The 17,012-nt window shown below is 39.8% G+C and overlaps 5 protein-coding genes across 6 annotated transcripts; 2 read left to right on the forward strand and 3 right to left on the reverse strand.

Moving 5' to 3' along the window:
* Positions 1-83: 83 nt before the first annotated feature.
* On the reverse strand, positions 84-5,461 carry LOC114711521 (glutamate receptor 3.4-like). Of its 2 annotated transcripts, XM_028895931.1 has the most exons (7): positions 5,152-5,461; positions 4,323-4,688; positions 2,374-3,710; positions 1,800-2,077; positions 1,488-1,519; positions 989-1,398; positions 84-727 (listed from the first exon to the last, which is right to left on the reverse strand). In XM_028895931.1, exons 2-7 carry the CDS (start codon positions 4,612-4,614, stop codon positions 290-292), a joined length of 2,787 nt encoding a protein of 928 aa, XP_028751764.1. In that variant the 5' UTR covers positions 4,615-4,688; positions 5,152-5,461; the 3' UTR covers positions 84-289. The 2 variants fall into 2 exon arrangements, with proteins under 2 accessions (XP_028751764.1, XP_028751763.1); XM_028895930.1 differs by lacking the exon at positions 5,152-5,461 and having other exon boundaries at positions 4,323-4,701.
* Positions 5,462-8,366: 2,905 nt separating this feature from the next.
* Positions 8,367-9,858, forward strand: LOC114711525 (uncharacterized). Its single transcript, XM_028895936.1, has 4 exons — positions 8,367-8,522; positions 8,997-9,367; positions 9,457-9,637; positions 9,721-9,858. Exons 1-4 carry the CDS (start codon positions 8,367-8,369, stop codon positions 9,856-9,858), a joined length of 846 nt encoding a protein of 281 aa, XP_028751769.1.
* Positions 9,859-11,063: 1,205 nt separating this feature from the next.
* On the forward strand, positions 11,064-11,411 carry LOC114711527 (uncharacterized). The gene has a single exon (XM_028895937.1). It carries the CDS (start codon positions 11,064-11,066, stop codon positions 11,409-11,411), a length of 348 nt encoding a protein of 115 aa, XP_028751770.1.
* An 828-nt stretch (positions 11,412-12,239) lies between these two features.
* Positions 12,240-13,005, reverse strand: LOC114711519 (uncharacterized). The gene is made up of 3 exons (XM_028895929.1): positions 12,860-13,005; positions 12,670-12,773; positions 12,240-12,583 (listed from the first exon to the last, which is right to left on the reverse strand). The coding sequence occupies exons 1-3, from the start codon at positions 12,944-12,946 to the stop codon at positions 12,367-12,369; spliced, it is 408 nt and encodes a 135-aa protein (XP_028751762.1). The 5' UTR covers positions 12,947-13,005; the 3' UTR covers positions 12,240-12,366.
* Positions 13,006-13,647: 642 nt separating this feature from the next.
* Positions 13,648-16,845, reverse strand: LOC114711528 (uncharacterized). The gene is made up of 5 exons (XM_028895938.1): positions 16,693-16,845; positions 14,958-15,820; positions 14,666-14,869; positions 14,091-14,502; positions 13,648-13,955 (listed from the first exon to the last, which is right to left on the reverse strand). Exons 2-5 carry the CDS (start codon positions 15,807-15,809, stop codon positions 13,648-13,650), a joined length of 1,776 nt encoding a protein of 591 aa, XP_028751771.1. The 5' UTR covers positions 15,810-15,820; positions 16,693-16,845.
* Between the last annotated feature and the right edge of the window lie 167 nt (positions 16,846-17,012).

Consider the following 17,012-nt stretch of genomic DNA (forward strand, 5'->3'; position numbering starts at 1 on the left):
CTCTTCTTTAATCCCTAGTGCAGTATACCCTGCAGTTATAAAATAGTTGCATTATTCTTGAATAAACATGCATCATGCTAACATTTTTCCAGGATAGTAACACATCATTGGCTCCATGAATAATATAATTGAATAGCTTCATGGCTAACTTGAGTTCAAGCTTCTTTAAGCAAATCCTATAGTGCTTTACAGTTTGCGGTGTCAATGACATTCTCGCAGCACGGTTTCATGCTGAATTAAGGAAAATATACATATAAGGATCACGCCAACAAAAACTGTACAGAGTAACTTAGCTGTTTGAATAATTGGAGTTCCTGTCTAAGCTCTGGCTGCGCCGTCGTTTCTTACCCTTGTTCCTCAAAATCTCCTTTATTTCGGCTTCCTTTTTATCTACAAAATCAATTAAGCTCTTGAAGCTGGTGGATCTGGCACTGGCAGGCTCAATATGCTCTTCAGCCTCCTCGCTGTCTGGGATGAATTTCATATATTGACAGAACACCCTGATAGAGAATACAACTAGAGCAAGGAAACATGCAATCCCACACATGAGAAAGAGGCCCCAGAAGCTGTTGAGAGAGAGCTGGTTTGAATCAACGTCATTCACTTTTGCAGCACAGGTAAATTTTGAGAGCCATTTGTCGTGGATCTTTTGCAAGTCCCCGTTCTCCGAGAGTTGAAGAATGGCGGTTGACAAGTCCACAGCAAGGGGAGAGTCCCTTTGGAATGCCTGTCATCAAGGACAAACCATGAAAACAAATATCCAAGCCTGGTCAGAATGTTTCCTAGTATTCTTTCATAGGTTTTCTTGGAGCCAATCATTCTTCATATATTTATTGAAAATACCAACTTTCATTCAATTTTTAAAGAAGTTCCACCAATTTAGTGCATTCAAAGCAGAAGAACCAGCATAAATTTTACATATCACACAATGCTAACGGTTAAAATTTTCAGGAATCTTAAAGATAAGTATACAGATGAAGATACTTACAAATCCCCATCCACTCTTAGTGAACTCCTGACCTACAGTTCTGAATTTACACTTAGTATTAGACATTAATATCTCAATATAAGGAAGCTCATCAACAATTGCCGCCACACCTCCAGCCCGTGGTCCACGCTGAAGGGCGTCAATATAATCCTGCTGGTTTTTCAAAATCACTATCCTAGATTCAGCTACATTCAGCTCATTTATCAGATACTTCCGTGCAAATGACCCCTCTTGAATTCCAATAGGCTGAGTACTTGAAATCAAGCTATCAATTCCTTCAATCTGTGATGATAGTTGCTTTACTGTGAGGATCGATGTCAAGCTAGCAGTGTAGCTTGAATTGATGATTAACACCACAAAAAGCCATATCAACAAAACCAACCTCCCCAAAGTGCTCACAGTGTTTTCTTCTGCATCAGGCCAATACAGCGAAGATGTCAGAGTTTTTTACCAGGTACCTGACAATGATTGAATGAAGATAAAAGGACAAGATACATACTATGTGAGAAAAACATTGTTGAGAAGCTAAACCTGCAAAACGGAAAGTTACTGTGTTAAAACTAAAAATATGGCATACAGCTCGGACAGTTTGAAACACTATATTATTCTCGAGTGTTGCCAGGATATGCCACCAATTTACCTCAATTCCGACTAGCAACCCACAATACAAGAAGAAAATAATGTGCTAATACGCAATACCAGGATAAGTAATGTCATTGACTCCTTAGAAATCACGAGGTTCATAAGAGGCATCTATCATTCTCTAATAGACTCAGATAAAAAAGGCTATTCATAGATTGAACATACTAACCAAAAAACGGTCATGAGTTGTTTCCTTGGAGAACCACGAAACTCATGATTGAGACGGTGCTCAAGGATCCATACCACAGCTCCCACAAAGAGAAAGAAGGCACCGGTGACACACCACATTTGTGCAGTGAATGGCTTGAGAAATGACCAAGGGCTTGACTTCTCCTCCTTAACAGCAACAACTACAACCAACCCTGATTCCATGAAAGGTTGAGTAAAATCCACAATTCTTGTTCTGTTTGTGACAATTGTAACATCTCCAACAGCTGCATCAAAATTCTAAAAAGAAAAAGATAAACATAACTACTAGATTTTGAACCAAGCAGTCAGTTAGTAAATTCATCCCAGTCAATCTCTAAACCTTGCTAGGCCAAATACTATCATTCCTATTGTAGGAAAGAAAATTAGTAAATTAAAATCAAAACTTAAATTTGGACAGGGCTTAAATACAGTTCCTTTTATGGGAAAACCCCATATTTGGACAGGGCTTAAATACAGTTCCTTTTATGTGAAAACCACATAGCAAAGAAAGAAAAACCGCATCCAAGTTTCCCCCATGAGATTTATAAACTCACATTTTGAGCAACTGCATTTGTAAGTGCATTGTAGCTCGGATTTCTGCGACCATCTCCATATAATATATATTGTCGTGGGACGGGATATGGTAGCAGGTTTAAGGCTGCTTCAAAGACATCAATGCAATAACCTTTTACTCCCGGGGTGTCTTTGTCTTTGGAAACAAACTCCAGATAGCTTATTCGGTTTGGTACTGCTATTCGCAGTGGCTTTCCATTGTTGGGAAACACCCATCCCCGGGGTGTTGCTGTAGTCTCTCCTGGCCATATCACACCGTAAAGATGTTGATTGCTAGATGACATGTTAGGCGGTTTTGTATATAAAGTTTCAGGTGTTACAACTGACAGGCCAGAGTAATTAGACCAATAACCAATTCTACGGCTAGTTCCACCAATGTTTAGAATATCATATGCTGGATGGATTAAATTCTTGTCCCCATCAAACTGAATTTGACCAGTTACACCGGTGAAGTTCGTTGCCAAGACTTTCTGGAGAAACTGTGGGCCACTATCAAATGTACGAAGTGATGCTAAATGCAACATGCTTCCATTTGTGTCATGCAATCTGGGGTCACTACTGAAAGATACATTTCCACCCTCATTAAGAAATGCATCAAGAGCACGTGCTGCTAACCAAACTGAATCATACGCATATAATGCAAAGGAATTAAAGCTTTTAGTGTCCTTGTCTTTACTGTTTTTCAGCCTAGAGATAAACCTCTTCTTGAGATCAGTGTCAGGAGTATGATGGCGCAAGGCGATAACCCCTTGCAAGAGATTCATTGTGTCAGGATCAGCTGGTTCTGATGCATCTAGAACTGAAGGAAGCCAATCTGTTGCAATCCAGACATAACCATTGCCCATCATACCAATTTTCTCCGCAATAGAAAAAATGGACAAACCACTATCAGGGTTCACATGGAGAACATAGACCCGTGATTCCATTAAGTTTACCCCATTCAACAAGTCACTGATATTACTTGGAGGGGCTCCAGCAGTGAAAGCAGCCTTATAAGAGATCTTGGCACGCTTCTTCGCAAGTGCGTCACCCAGAGCTGATATTCCACTTCTTCCATTATCATCATCTACAAAGATAGCAATCACCTCCTTCCAACCAAAGTAGTCAACCAAGTCTGCGATTGCGTTCATCTGAAAGTAGTCATTCTGGGTAGTGCGGACGAAATATGGGTACTGCAGAGAAGCAAGAGTAGGGTCTGTAGCCCCAAATGACAAAAGAGGCACATGGAGTTCATTAACAACATGAGAGATGACATGAGCTATCCCAGATGACTGTGGACCAATAGCAGCAACCACATCATTCTCCATCAACTGCAGGGCTACACGATCAGGAAAATCTGTCAAGCTCGTTTACTTCTCCTTCCGCTCACATACATAAAGGAGATAATATGATAAGAGATAAATATAACACAGACACATTCATCCCTCAGATTCCATACCATGGAACGTGTTCGAAGTTAAAGACTGTCAAAAATGTCAGCAATGATTTCAAATCAAACAACTATCCAGGTTATTGCTCACCAAATGATTCCCTATCAGCCTATCCTTCTATGCACTAAAATAACAAAACAACCAGGGTAACACTTAATGGGTTGTGAATCCTCAGCTTTATTTTGAGCTCAGTAACGTTAGGCAGGAATGAAAAATGAACTAGTAGATATTCCACATGCAAGACTGACAGAGAAAAAAATGAACTTGAATATATTTGCAGACTGAAACATATCCAATAAAGAATGGTCCAAAACAACAGGAAGATTATATCTAGAACTCAAACGACAACTGTGTTAAGAAAATAAAATGAGACGGAGACTAGTAAGAAATCACAGTTAACTCATACTTTCTACCAAAATAAAAACAATTATCTTATGTCCTGCTTCAGTTGATCGAAGAAAAGCAGCATCTTGCTACCAAATGCAAGTTATGGCTGATACCTTCCACTGTGCCGAGAAACCCGCTGCAGTTTGTATCATGTAAAATAACTTCCATTTTCGTAGCAGGAAGAATGCTCGTATCGTTATTAACCTCATCGATGGCAGCTAAAATTGCAGGTTTAGCTGATTTCCCAATGACCGAATCGAAAGTAAACAGTGCTCCGATTCTCACAACGCTTGGCCTCGGAGGAACTTTAGTCTGGTTTGTAATGGTATTTCCAGCTCTAGCCACCACTTCTGTGGCAATACACAGGCAGAAAAACAGGAGGAATAGTAACCTCACCATAACCATTGGACCTAACCTTGCAATCAAGAGCCCCTCCGCTTTGGTGAAAAAACTCGAAAAGTCCTCCGAGAGCTAAGCACCTGTCAAGTGCGAACCCCTTCAGGAGCACGGAGATGAACAACAAAGGAAAAACAAACAAATCCTGGCAGAAAGAAGAGAAATACAGCACAATAGCACCCTGTTCGGTATCAACTAAAAACCAAGGAGTCCCAAGATTCAAAATGACTTATTTAGGTAGAAAACATACACCTTAAACTAGATTCGGCAGTGTGTATGAGAAATTAGAAATTTCGTGCTAGAAAAGAGATGCCCAGTTACTCAAATTAACAATCCATGGTATGAAGATATTCGTACTTTTGCTTTCAATATTCCCATTAGGCTGCCAGACCAGCAAATCAAGCTCAGAAATTCCAAAGAGGTGACTTTGAGCTATATAAATAAGTTGGCGAAGACCCACATGGCTAATTTAATCATTTAATAATGCATAGGAGACCAAAAGAGACCTCAAGAACAATCTAAGAGAAGGAGAGCATCTAAGATTACCTCAAAACCAAACACTGAGAAAAAAGCTTGGAATAGTTTTGAGCCCTCCGCTATGCATGTGGCTGAAGGCCTGAGGAACTCAGAGGATGAGCCGAAAAGCGAAGTTACAGCATCGAAAGCTCAAGAAAAGAATCATATATTGCTTTCTAGCAGCCCGCCAACTTATGAGAGTTTTCAGCACAAGCGAGATGCATACAGGTTTTTGGGATAGAAAAACTCAAAAATTCGAGGATAGATATTTTTGCTCTTATTTATTCAATTTTCTATTCTCGAACGTGTTATAAACGGCGATAATGATGGCTGTTATGAACAGGGCAGTGACGCAAATAGAAATGGGGCGGAGGAGAAGGAGAGGGAGAGAGAGACAGAGACAAACATTGGTTGAATGGTAAGAGGCAAGACCCCACCCCATCGGAGATTCAACTTTGCTCCAATGAGAAGAAGCGACTCTCTGCACCTGCAGAATCTTACCCGTTAGAGCTATATTTGCAAGTTGGCTCTGCGTTAAGTGTGTAGCACGTGGGAATCAATCGTTAGTGCCTTCCCATTTTTTCCCCCACAAAATACATATTAAAATGTCTTTATTTAAATGTTATAAAAAAAATATCTTTGTTTAAATATCTTGAACTAATTCGCTGACCTTTATAATTTGAAATGATAGCCTTCACTCTGGTAGGGTCTTGGTGTGATAGGTTGTCATAATGAATAGGTTTTCGAAGTGTTTTATTTTCACATTGATAAAAATGAAATGTTTTGGGGAGAAAAAAATTTCACTGCTATGAAAGTTGTGGGGAAGTCTATCTTGATCTCCACTTCGGAGTCTTGATGCTATGGTATTTTTTTTGTTTTTAGTAAACTCAAGGGGCCACATGTATGCTCCCTACTATTTCTGTATTTTTTTTAATCCATCCTACTATTTCTGTATTTGAAATATAGTTTATGTACATGTCACCCAAAAAAAAATATAAAAGTACAGTTTATGTTAATGTATATTTTTTATTAATATTTTCTAGCCCACCTTCATGAGAAAAACATCTGCTTACGGGCCTGTGACAAAATCACATAACGGACACTTGACTTTTCGGGATAAGAAGTTGACCGTTAAGTTTTGATAACAATTTGCTTTTGAGTCAAATTTTTGTTTTTGGAATAGCAAGAACAACAACAACAACAATGTTGCTTTAACATGCCCAACGTTTTATGTTATTACGATTACAAGCAAAGGAAAGATGTAAAAAAACATTTCAATATGCATAAAATAAAAAAAAGTTGATAGAACACAGTGATGTGGTGTAATTCATGTAACTAACCCTATTTAGTGAAATAAGACTTATTGTTGTTACGGTATAAAATAAAAAAAAATTATAGATATGAATAAGTATTTTAGAAACACATGAAAGTGGCCAATTAAAACTAGAAGGCCAGGGTTTGATATTTTAATTTATTTTTAAAAAAGAAAGATAAAAAAAGAAATTAAATTGACAAACAAATACTGTATCAACTAATTTAAGTGTCGTTTGATATAGAAAACTAAACAGGGCGCTTGCAAAGTTACATTACATATATATATTCGATGCTGGCATGGCATGGCACCGCCACAGGATGCCGAATCTAAAGAAAGACGACATGACGGCGTCGGCAATATGAGAATTTTTTGAAAAGTTTTGTTTTTAATTTTGAAGGTGGGGCCGTCTCCAGCAACAGTACCTGCCTTTTCGGCAAATTATTAATAGGACAAATGACATTGTTACGCAAACACTGTTTAAAAAGGAAAGAAAGAATTTGAATGCTAAAAATTTCACAAAAATGATTGAAGTTTTTAGAAGAAAACATAAATCAGCAAACACAAAATATTCCCTCATATCTCCTTCTGTTGTCAAAGCCGCCATCATCATAACCGTTCATTTGCTGGATACAAAGACGCCATCGCCAGTATCTCGGTCTCATCTTCTCTCCTTAAAATCTAATCCTTCAACTTAAAATATATTTTAGTAATAAATATGGAAAAAAACCATAACTTATTTTTCTAAAATATACTTGTTTATAGAGAGGATAAATGGAAGAGAGAATGAGTAAAAAAAAAAAAGAGGTGGGAGAGAATTAAAGAGAGAGAGAGAGAGAGAGATGTGTAATGATTTGAGGATAAAAATAAAAAAAAAATTTAAATAATCAAACAAATTCACATTTAAAATTGGTCTTATTTAGAATTTAGAATTTGATACTCCCTCGATCCTTAATATAAGATCTAATTGTTAAGTCGATTTTAGTATTAAATATATGACCCATTTCTCATATTTATCAATTTTTTCTAAAGTACCCTTATAGACACTCTCTCAAATATAATCAAGTAGGCGAGGGATGGAGGCTATAAAAAAAATGATTATGGTGTTTTAGAAAAATATGTTATATTTCTTATAATTAACCAACTTACCTAACTTCTTTAATCTAATCAAATTAGTTAAATAGATCTTATATTAAGAACCAGAAGAGTATAATTTTTTTAATATGGTTATTAGTTCTTATATTTTGATAGAAATTTAGTTTTGATCTCTTTAATTTCATAAGAATCTGTTCTAAGTTTAACAAATGATCCGTATATTTTTAGTGAGTTTTAATTTTGATCACAAGCCCAATCCTTATGAAACCATAAAACCCAAACTAATGATTTGAAACTCTACATAAATTAGAATCAAAATTCGATCAAATTATAAGGGCTAACAATAGCCTTAATTTTTTTTCACTTCGAAGTTTTAAGTATCAATAAATTTAAATTTTTATTTTCAAACAAATTTAATAATCTAACCACCCCTGAACTTTAATGGGACAGATGGATAAGCCTTCTAATAAACAGAAAGAAATATATGCCCATGCTCACATCAAAGCACAACTCTCTATGTTCATGAAAGTATGCTGTAACCTTTTTTTTTTACCAGCAGTATGCTGTAACTAATGCATAAGAAATAGCCAGAAAAATATAATAAAAATAGCGTTCGCAGGACAGCCGAAAGATCCAAGAGCTGCGTTAAATATACTTTGTTTAAAAAGTAAATGCACGTGCGCGAGCGTGTGATTTTTTCACAAGTTATCTAGAACCAATACATTGCTATATGGGAAAATGACAGATAAAGAAGGCTGAAATAATAAAATGCCAGAATGGGAAGCTAAGCAAATGTATTACCAGATAGGGAAGTGTTGCCTGATTTGGGATTATGCAAATGTTGCACAATTACAAAACAGCCCCTCATATGCAAACCGAAAAAGTGACCGGTGGAAGTGTGGAAGTTGTGGCGGGAGCTGGAGGAAAAAGTTGGGAGGGACCACGAACGTGGGAGCATGAACGCGCGAAGCAACAACTGAACGACGGAAGCGAGGTTAGTATCCAGTGACTATATTGTTCGCCTGTGTCTTTTGTCCCTCTCCTTTATGCGCCGGTTGATTTTCCTCTTCCCGTTGGATGGCAATGTCGTCGATGTGGGGATGGTTTTGAGGTGGAGAGGGTGGCGAAGCATGGAGACGGCGTGGGTATATAGAAAGTGTGGGGGGAAGGACGGTGATCAGAGGGTGAATGCACGGGGAAGGAAAAACACTGAGGGAGAGGGGTTTGATGGCGTCACAAGTGGGTTAGAGTGATTAGTGTCAGATAAATGGACAATGTTGGAGGGAGATTCGAATAATGGAGTGGATTGATTCTGAGAAAATGAAGCATTAGTGTGGACAGGAAAGAAATGATTGTTTTGTTGCAAATTATAAGCATGAATGTGTCAAACCCTAAGTTGGTCGTGTAAGTTGATGATGATGGTATTAAGTCATATAATCATTCGACTTCTGTTATGTTATCAGTGCAGGTAATGAAGATAAATGAATTTCGAAGCTGGGTCATCTTGTGGGAAGGAGCTGTTCTGTTATTTTCATGTGGGGGGAAATTTGTGACAAATGGTGAAGGTGAAGTGAGATATAATGGAGGTGGCGTGAGGTTAAGAAGCATTAAGGATGGGCTGACACTTGATGAATTGAGGCTAATGATATCTGAGTGGATTGGTGGCGATGGAAGAAATTATGACATTAAGTACACAGTGGCCTTTGATGAGAAGACATTGATTGACCTTCATGACAATGCTGAAATGTATAACCTCTTTCAATACAATGGGAACAGCGGTCATGTGTATGTGGCCGAAAAAAGACAAGTGGGTCCCCAACCAAGGGACAATGTAGAAATGTAAGTGGAAGTTTGTCCTAACTATTTGTTGTCATTTATGAATTTCTTCTTGTCATTTGTGTTAACGAGTCTTGTCATTATGAATGCAGAACAGAGAGATTCATGGGCATGTCACAGCAAACTGAACTGGATGCGTCTCCCATTAGTTTGTGTTGTGATTATGGCTGGCTCAGTGAAGAAAATGCTCGGGAATGTGACAATGATGAAATAAGTGGGCCCCCTAATGTGGATAAATCTATCGGAGCTGAAGATACGGATGGTAGTGAGATGGTTCATGCGGAATGGAGGGGACTTTTAACAGGAGTGGGCCAACGTTTCCTAGTGCAGATGTATTTCGGGTGTCTGTATACAAGTTTGCACTTGCAAACAAGTTTGTGGCCAAGTATATGAGGAATAGCAAGGAATTCATGTCGATAAGGTGTAAAGTTGAGGTTGTCCATGGAAGCTATGTGCAAATCATGTGGGGAAGAGTTGTGATGTGCTACGAGTGACGACATTTATAAACTGGCATGTTCATTCTGCCCAAGATAGCTTGGACGTGATGCATAGTGGAAGAGCTAGTTTGAACTCATCAATAATAATTGATGAGATGAGGGATCATGCAGACAAGCGCACTTCTGAGATAAGGAAGAGGTTGAAACGAGAGTATGGGATTGATCTAACATATAAACAGGCTTATAGAGCAAGAGAGAAGTCACTGGAAGACATATATGGCAGGCCTGAACAATCATACATGCTCATACCATGGCTATGCGAAAGGATAAAGGAAACAGATGAAAAATCAGTGGCTGAATGGACTGCTATTGGGAACCGGTTTGAGCGTGTTTTCATTGCCTACGGGCATGCATTGAGGGTTTCTTGGGTGGCGCGAGGCATATTATGTATGTTGATGGAACTCACTTAAGCAGACCATACAAGGGGACAATGTTGTCAGCTTCAGCTTATGATGCAGATAACGAGCTGCTGCCATTTGCAATTGCAATTGTGAAGGGAGAAACACTAGATGACTGGACGTGGTTTTTCTATATGATAAAAAAATCCTGGGTTCTGTGGAAGTAACGATTGTATCAGATCGACACAATGCTATCATCGGAGGAGTGGCATCAATCTTTGGGGGTCAAAGGCATGCCTTTTGTTATAGACACATCAAGGAGAATTTTAGTTCAGAAGTTATGAAAATGAATAAGGGGCAAACAAGGACAAATGGCCGATCAAAGGAGGATGCACTATATTTATTGGATAAAATTGCATACGCAAGGACGGATGAGAAATTTGAGGCAGCAATGGATGACATGAGATCCTTTTCTCCAAGGCTATTTGATTGGCTTATTCATCATGGGGATGTAGATAGGTGGGCTAAAAGTAGGTTCCCATATAAAAGATGGGACAATATTACAACCAATATAGCAGAATCATTCAATGCATGGATGGTGAATGAGAGAAAGCATACTGTACCCCAATTGATCTATGAGCACCGAGATAAAGTTGCAAGAAAGCTGCATGCCTCCTATGTGGGTATGACCAAATGGAAGAATTGCGTTGGTCCAAATATAGAGAGTAAGGTGCTGGATATGGTGGCTGGGTCTGACCATATGTATGCTGAAAATTATGGTGGGGAAGAGTGAAGGTGACAACATCACGTGGAGACCATCGGGTTGATCTTGGACTACACCAATGCAGTTGCAGATCTTGGCAAATGACGGGGATCCCTTGTTCCCATGCTTGTGCTGCCATCAAGATTGTGCACGGCAATGTTTATGATTATATTGATAATTGCTATAAAAAGTCATCACAAGAAAAGATCTATGCTCGCAGTATGATTCCTGTGGTAACAACAGACATGCCTCACCCAAATGACTACTATAGAATAGAAAATGTCAGTGAGCAAGTTTTCTTGCTACCTCCCATGACATCCCGACCACCAGGAAGGCCAAAAGTAAACAGGGATGAATCACAGTTCCAGAACAAACGGATATACCACTGTGGAAGATGCCACCAGCCTGGACACACAAGGAGGAATTGCAGAAATCCTAACCCATCATGAAGTTTCGAGTACAGTGGGGATGGGTCATTTTTTGGTGTACATAGTTGTATGCTCCGCCCTTGTCAACTTTTTTGGGACTGGGGTTGTAGTTAGGAGCTAGGTGGAGACATTTTTTTGTAAGTAAGCTGATAGTTATTTCAGTGATAACGGAGCATTAAGTGTGGCTAGTATCTTAATGTCCACTTGTTGAATACATGAAAGGAAGTTACTGTTATGGGGATGTTAGCTTTTGTTAATGGCGCATTACTTGTTGTCATTTTTAAATTTGTTCTGGTCATTGGCAGTGATGCTATCAGCATAAGCTGACAGCCGTGTTGAACTGATGTTGTAAAATCAGACCAGGTGATCCTTGTCATTATCGCTGTCATATTCGCTTCACTTCGTGTCATTTTTAAATTTGTTCTGGTCATTGGCAGTGATGCTATCAGCATAAGCTGACAGCCGTGTTGAACTGATGTTGTAAAATCAGACCAGGTGATCCTTGTCATTATCGCTGTCATATTCGCTTCACTTCGTGTCATTTTTAAATTTGTTCTGGTCATTGGCAGTGATGCTATCAGCATAAGCTGACAGCCGTGTTGAACTGATGTTGTAAAATCAGACCAGGTGATCCTTGTCATTATCGCTGTCATATTCGCTTCACTTCGTGTCATTTTCTGTTGGATACCAACAGGATATATTGAAGTAAAATTTAGTGACCTGAACAAAAAATGAAAACCAATAGCACATGTCCAATGGGGTTGTTGTCATCATCTGTTTTGTGTGGTTAAAACCAGATTCATTCATGTCACTGGGGAATAAATTGGCATCATGGTTCTCAACTATCATACATTTATGGACACCAATCTCTGTTAACCATAACAATACACAGTAAATTTTTGGTCAGCCTACAATGCACATTACATACAGCAATCTAACAGAGGACAAGTGAATTATGACCCTAACATCGAGACACCTAAGACCGACGCCTTTTCTTGGACTTTGTGCTCTTGGTTGGTTGTGGTCGTCGAATAAGGGCCAATGCCTCGTCACGTTTTTCATTCTGTTCATGATTGACCAACCACCATGTCAGGTCACGACGAAAGCCAGCAACTTCTTCCTCTGTGTAGGTAAGGGTCACACCAGGTTCCCATCTTCTCAGCCACATCATGCAGTGCACCCCACAATCCCTCCTGTGGACGCAACAATATCAGCACAGTTAGTTAACACATCTGACATGTGCATTTACCCCACAGAAATCGAATTTGACAAAACTGACAGGTTATTCTGCTGGGGAACTTCTGCAAATATCATGGGAGACATTGGCTTTTTCCCAACCAATCCTGGCTTGACCAAGTCCAGTATAATATTGAGCCTCTTCCTCTGCAACAACATTCAGGACCAACATAGAAAGTTTAATGATTTTCCAAGTTCAAAAACTAGGGTAAAGATAATGAGTTTTTTCTTACACAATCATCCACAGCCATTTCCACTGGGTCTTTGATGACAACCTTCTTCTTCTGCTTTCTGTCCTTGGTTCCGAAATGGTTCCTCATGGAGTCTATTACGTGGAAATCCAATGTGCTAGGCTGAATGGCAACGCAAAACCAGTGTTGGCCAACAAGAGCAGGACCAATTATGAAATCACATTCAGCTAAGTTGTAGCCAAGAACTCAGGAAGAAAGAGCTTCTTATATTTTTGGGCTTTCCAGGTTGGATCATGTGCCATCATGTTCTGCATGACATGAAATTGTTAATCCATTAACAGAGAACAAGTCATTTCCAATTCAATTGCTGTCATTGGTATTTGCATTTGGAATTATGCAACCTCACCATGAAATCAACATCGAAAATGTGCCTCTTCCCTGGCCCCAACTCTGCCTTCATGTCCTCCATCACTGCCTTGCACACCAAATTAAGCACCTACAGAACACAAGTGAAAACGTCATTCTGGTACAATAATCTCACCAAACATTATCAAACATAATCGTGGGTGCAGGGACAGAGCATTCTAAAATACCCTGTTATTTACTCTGTTCACTCCACCCAGGGAAAACAGCTGTTGTCGGTCTATATCTTCATCAAACATTTTGATGACAGTCCTGCAAACATTGTCAGATGTCAGTGACAGAAAGTATGGTGTTGGGGACATCAATACTTGTCATTCCCATGTATGTTATTGTCATTTTCAATCCTATTGCTGTCATTTCAGGGCACACTGTGTCATTTAAAAACAAAACACTAGCTACGGATATACTTACATATTCCCCTCTTCCTCTCCCTTGGGTCTACGGGATATTAAAGTGAAAAAGATGTCACTTTCCTCCTTTGGCCTCTTCGTCCTCGGAGCTGCCTTGAATTCTATCCACGGAGATTTAATTGTGGAACTCTTTGCCCTTGTTGACCTCCTAAGGTCAATCGATTTTTCAGGCCCTCCTTCCTCCCCACTGTCACTGCTCACCCATTCTCGATCCAACAGCAAAGGAACATTGGTAGGGGTCATTGTCAGTACATGTGTAGCTTCCTCACCCTCATCATCTGAATCCCGAACCTCCTTATCATCATCTTCGGCCTCCTCAACCACATAATCATGACTGACTTCCATGTCATCATGGTCATCTTCCTCCTCATCAACCACATGACCTCCTTCCCTGTCATCATGGTCATCTTCCTCCTCATCCTCATCGTCGTCGTCATCACCTCCATGACCATCACGGTCACCCTCTTCTTCCACCTCCTCAACCATGTAATCATCACTGACTTCCCTGTCATGAAGGTCATGTTGTTCTTCATCCTCATCCTCATCCTTCTCATCATCTCCTTTGCTGGTTTCATCCTCATCAAGTTCCTCATCTGCACTTCCCGCTGCAACCTCTCTTGCAATCTCCTCCACCACTCGGTCAACATCATCAGCTTCTTCAGCATCGTTACCAGCTGCATCACCAACTGTTTCAACCCCTTCTTTAGCAGTGGCATTCTCATTCCCCATCCCCTTAACTTTGGCGTTCAATCCAATCTGCAGTTTGAGTAGCTCATCATCAAGAGCCTTCATTAACGTCCTCTGGCTTTCTTCAAGCTTCTTCACAAAACGAGCCCTCAACTCCTTCAATGCCTGCATACACAGTAAATGAAGATATCAAAAAAATTGTTCACTGTTATCAAATGCCAGTATCTCACTGGTCATTTCTAAATAAAGTCTTGTCATCTCAAGTATCAACCTTGCTAATAGACTGACTTAAACTCAGGTCACGTATATTTTCTAAGTTCCCACATACCGGATCTAAAGACTGCAAAATTGGACTGTCCTCATGTCCTGCTGAGTATACCTCGCTGCCACTGCTTCCATGCAATATTCCCATGCTGCTGCCTCTCTCTTTCTCCACCCTCTCCTTTATCTTCTCCTCGGTCCAATATTCAATGGCGCTTGTTGAACCCCGGTCAACAGACAATCCCAGCGGGAAACGCTCAACAAAATACAGCTGCAAAACCAAATAAAGATAGGTCACACTTCTGCAACAATAACAAAAGACAAAAATATAGTGAACCATAAGAAAAATATTGACTTACCAGCAGCAAATAAAGACACCCTCCAACATTGCAGGTTCCTTTCTTCTTCTTCTTTGTCATCTTCACAAAGTCTCCCATTTCCTTCCACAGGTTCTTGATTATGTACGTTGACCAATCATATTTCCAAAACCCATTCATCGTGTGACGCATCACTTTCAACAAACGTATATGTACAGTTGTGCTTGACCCAGGACATAGAAAAGCTCCAACTGTATAAAGCATAAATAGGAACTCAAAATTGTCGCTTTCTTCCCCAGATAATATCCTCTTCAGTATCTGGGTAAATGGAACCTTCCAATAAGTGTCCTTCAACCTCTTGTATTCCGGGTCATCCTCACTAACATCAGATTTCACTTCCTCCCCACTGTCAGGTACACCTAGAAACTCATGCGCATCTTTTGCCTCAATTGCCTGCCCTTGCCCTCTAATGGTCAAAAAATGCGTTGGTGGGTCATAGCATCTCAACAATGACACAAGTAGATCACGTGGAAGTTGCTTCACATTCACATTAAGCAAGTTCCCAAATCCCATCCTCTGAACTTTCTGCCTCAACCGCCTGTTCTTCTTCACATATTCAGCCAATGATAGAAATCCGGGCAATGAGCACCGGGTGTACAAGGGAACATCATACTTCTTCTTCTCACCTTTCTGTGGCTTCGTTTTCCTTGCCCTCTCATTATACCTATCTTTCTCTTCTTCACTCAGGGCCCTCCATGCCTTCCCCACTTCAATTTTTTCTTCTCTTGCGTTTTTACACTTCTCACCTCGTTTAGCCATATACTCCCTTCTGAACAACACAAGCCCACTGTGGACTCCTTTGCTTGTGGACCCTTCCCCTTCTTCCAACACCATCTCGTATAGTTCTGCAAAGTCATCAAGGTCGGTACCATCATTAAATCATAATTTTAATACAATACTACACATCTAGTTCTTTCCAGATTCGTTATGGTCATTTCCAATTAATTCATTGTCATTTACAATATGGCCATTACAGAGTGACAGTAAGGATGCTGGTATGAATATGGTCGTTTCCAGTTAATTTATTGTCATTACCAATATGCCCATTACAGACTAACAGTTAGGTCAGTACTATGAATATGGTCATTTCCAATTAATTCATTGTCATTTACAATATGGCCATTACAGAGTGACAGTAAGGATGCTGGTATGAATATGGTCGTTTCCAGTTAACTTATTGTCATTACCAATATGCCCATTACAGACTAACAGTTAGGTCATTACTATGAATATGGTCATTCCCACTTAATTCATTGTCATTACCAACATGGCCATTACAGTCTGACAGTAAGGTCATTACTATGAATATGGTCATTTCAAGTTCCTTCATAGTCATTTACCAGTTTGGTATTGTCATTTTCAGTTTATTCATATAATCTTTCCACTCATTCAGACAGTAAGGTCATTACTATGAATATGGTCATTTTAGGTTCGATCATAGTCATTTACCAGTATGTTATTGTCATTTCCAGTTGTTCATATAATTTTTCCAGTCAATCAGACAATTTTCCTACTGATTTCAAACCCATTTTTCCAGTTCTCAACTACGTTATTAAAAACAGAATAGCTTGCCACAGCGACTCAGCATAAACCCTTAATCGCCATTCCTGTCATTCACAAACTTCATCGCGTCATATCTAAATATTGCCCAATCATTGATTCCCAGACTCACCCAGAAACGTCGACCACAGCACGAAACTTAAATGCCTGAACTTACCTCACTGAAATGCTGTTGATGCTTGTTAACTGCAATGGTGAATCACCGTGCGCCAACCTTCGTCTTTCCACACAATCAGTCAGACGCGACCACGTTCGCCCTTCGAACAGCACGCCCTTCCACTTCCAACTCCTCTGCTCTCTTACGCACACACTATTTCGGGGTCCTCAACTGTCCAGCTTGCCGGCGTTTTTAGGGCAACAATGGGGATGGTGGAAGCGAGAAACCGGGAAGCACGACGGTCAGTGCAGGAGTGTTCGCGCGCGCCTTCTCTCTCTCCGCTTTCAAACGCTGACTGACAGGGGCTGTTTTGTAATTGT

Source organism: Neltuma alba, unplaced genomic scaffold (genome assembly GCF_004799145.2).
Source record: "Neltuma alba isolate B1F8T4 unplaced genomic scaffold, ASM479914v2 tig00011292_pilon, whole genome shotgun sequence".
NCBI lineage: Eukaryota > Viridiplantae > Streptophyta > Magnoliopsida > Fabales > Fabaceae > Neltuma > Neltuma alba.

Bases quoted from the DNA above. Each gene is read 5' to 3' on its own strand.
- LOC114711521 (XM_028895931.1), bottom strand. From the start codon at position 4,614: ATGGTTATGGTGAGGTTACTATTCCTCCTGTTTTTCTGCCTGTGTATT. The intron at 2,078-2,373 runs GTGAGTTTATAA...TTTTCTTTTTAG, and splicing joins CAAATGCAGTTGCTCAAAAT to AATTTTGATGCAGCTGTTGG. The intron at 1,520-1,799 runs GTTAGTATGTTC...TCCGTTTTGCAG, and splicing joins CAACTCATGACCGTTTTTTG to GTTTAGCTTCTCAACAATGT.
- LOC114711525 (XM_028895936.1), top strand. From the start codon at position 8,367: ATGTTGCACAATTACAAAACAGCCCCTCATATGCAAACCGAAAAAGTG. The intron at 8,523-8,996 runs GTTAGTATCCAG...TTATCAGTGCAG, and splicing joins AACTGAACGACGGAAGCGAG to GTAATGAAGATAAATGAATT. The intron at 9,638-9,720 runs GTTCATGCGGAA...TCTGTATACAAG, and splicing joins ATACGGATGGTAGTGAGATG to TTTGCACTTGCAAACAAGTT.
- LOC114711527 (XM_028895937.1), top strand. From the start codon at position 11,064: ATGACGGGGATCCCTTGTTCCCATGCTTGTGCTGCCATCAAGATTGTG.
- LOC114711519 (XM_028895929.1), bottom strand. From the start codon at position 12,946: ATGAGGAACCATTTCGGAACCAAGGACAGAAAGCAGAAGAAGAAGGTT. The intron at 12,774-12,859 runs GTAAGAAAAAAC...ATGTTGTTGCAG, and splicing joins AAATGGCTGTGGATGATTGT to AGGAAGAGGCTCAATATTAT. The intron at 12,584-12,669 runs GTCAGTTTTGTC...TTGCGTCCACAG, and splicing joins GTTCCCCAGCAGAATAACCT to GAGGGATTGTGGGGTGCACT.
- LOC114711528 (XM_028895938.1), bottom strand. From the start codon at position 15,809: ATGGTGTTGGAAGAAGGGGAAGGGTCCACAAGCAAAGGAGTCCACAGT. The intron at 14,870-14,957 runs GTAAGTCAATAT...TTGGTTTTGCAG, and splicing joins GGTGTCTTTATTTGCTGCTG to CTGTATTTTGTTGAGCGTTT. The intron at 14,503-14,665 runs GTATGTGGGAAC...CTGTGTATGCAG, and splicing joins TTTTGCAGTCTTTAGATCCG to GCATTGAAGGAGTTGAGGGC.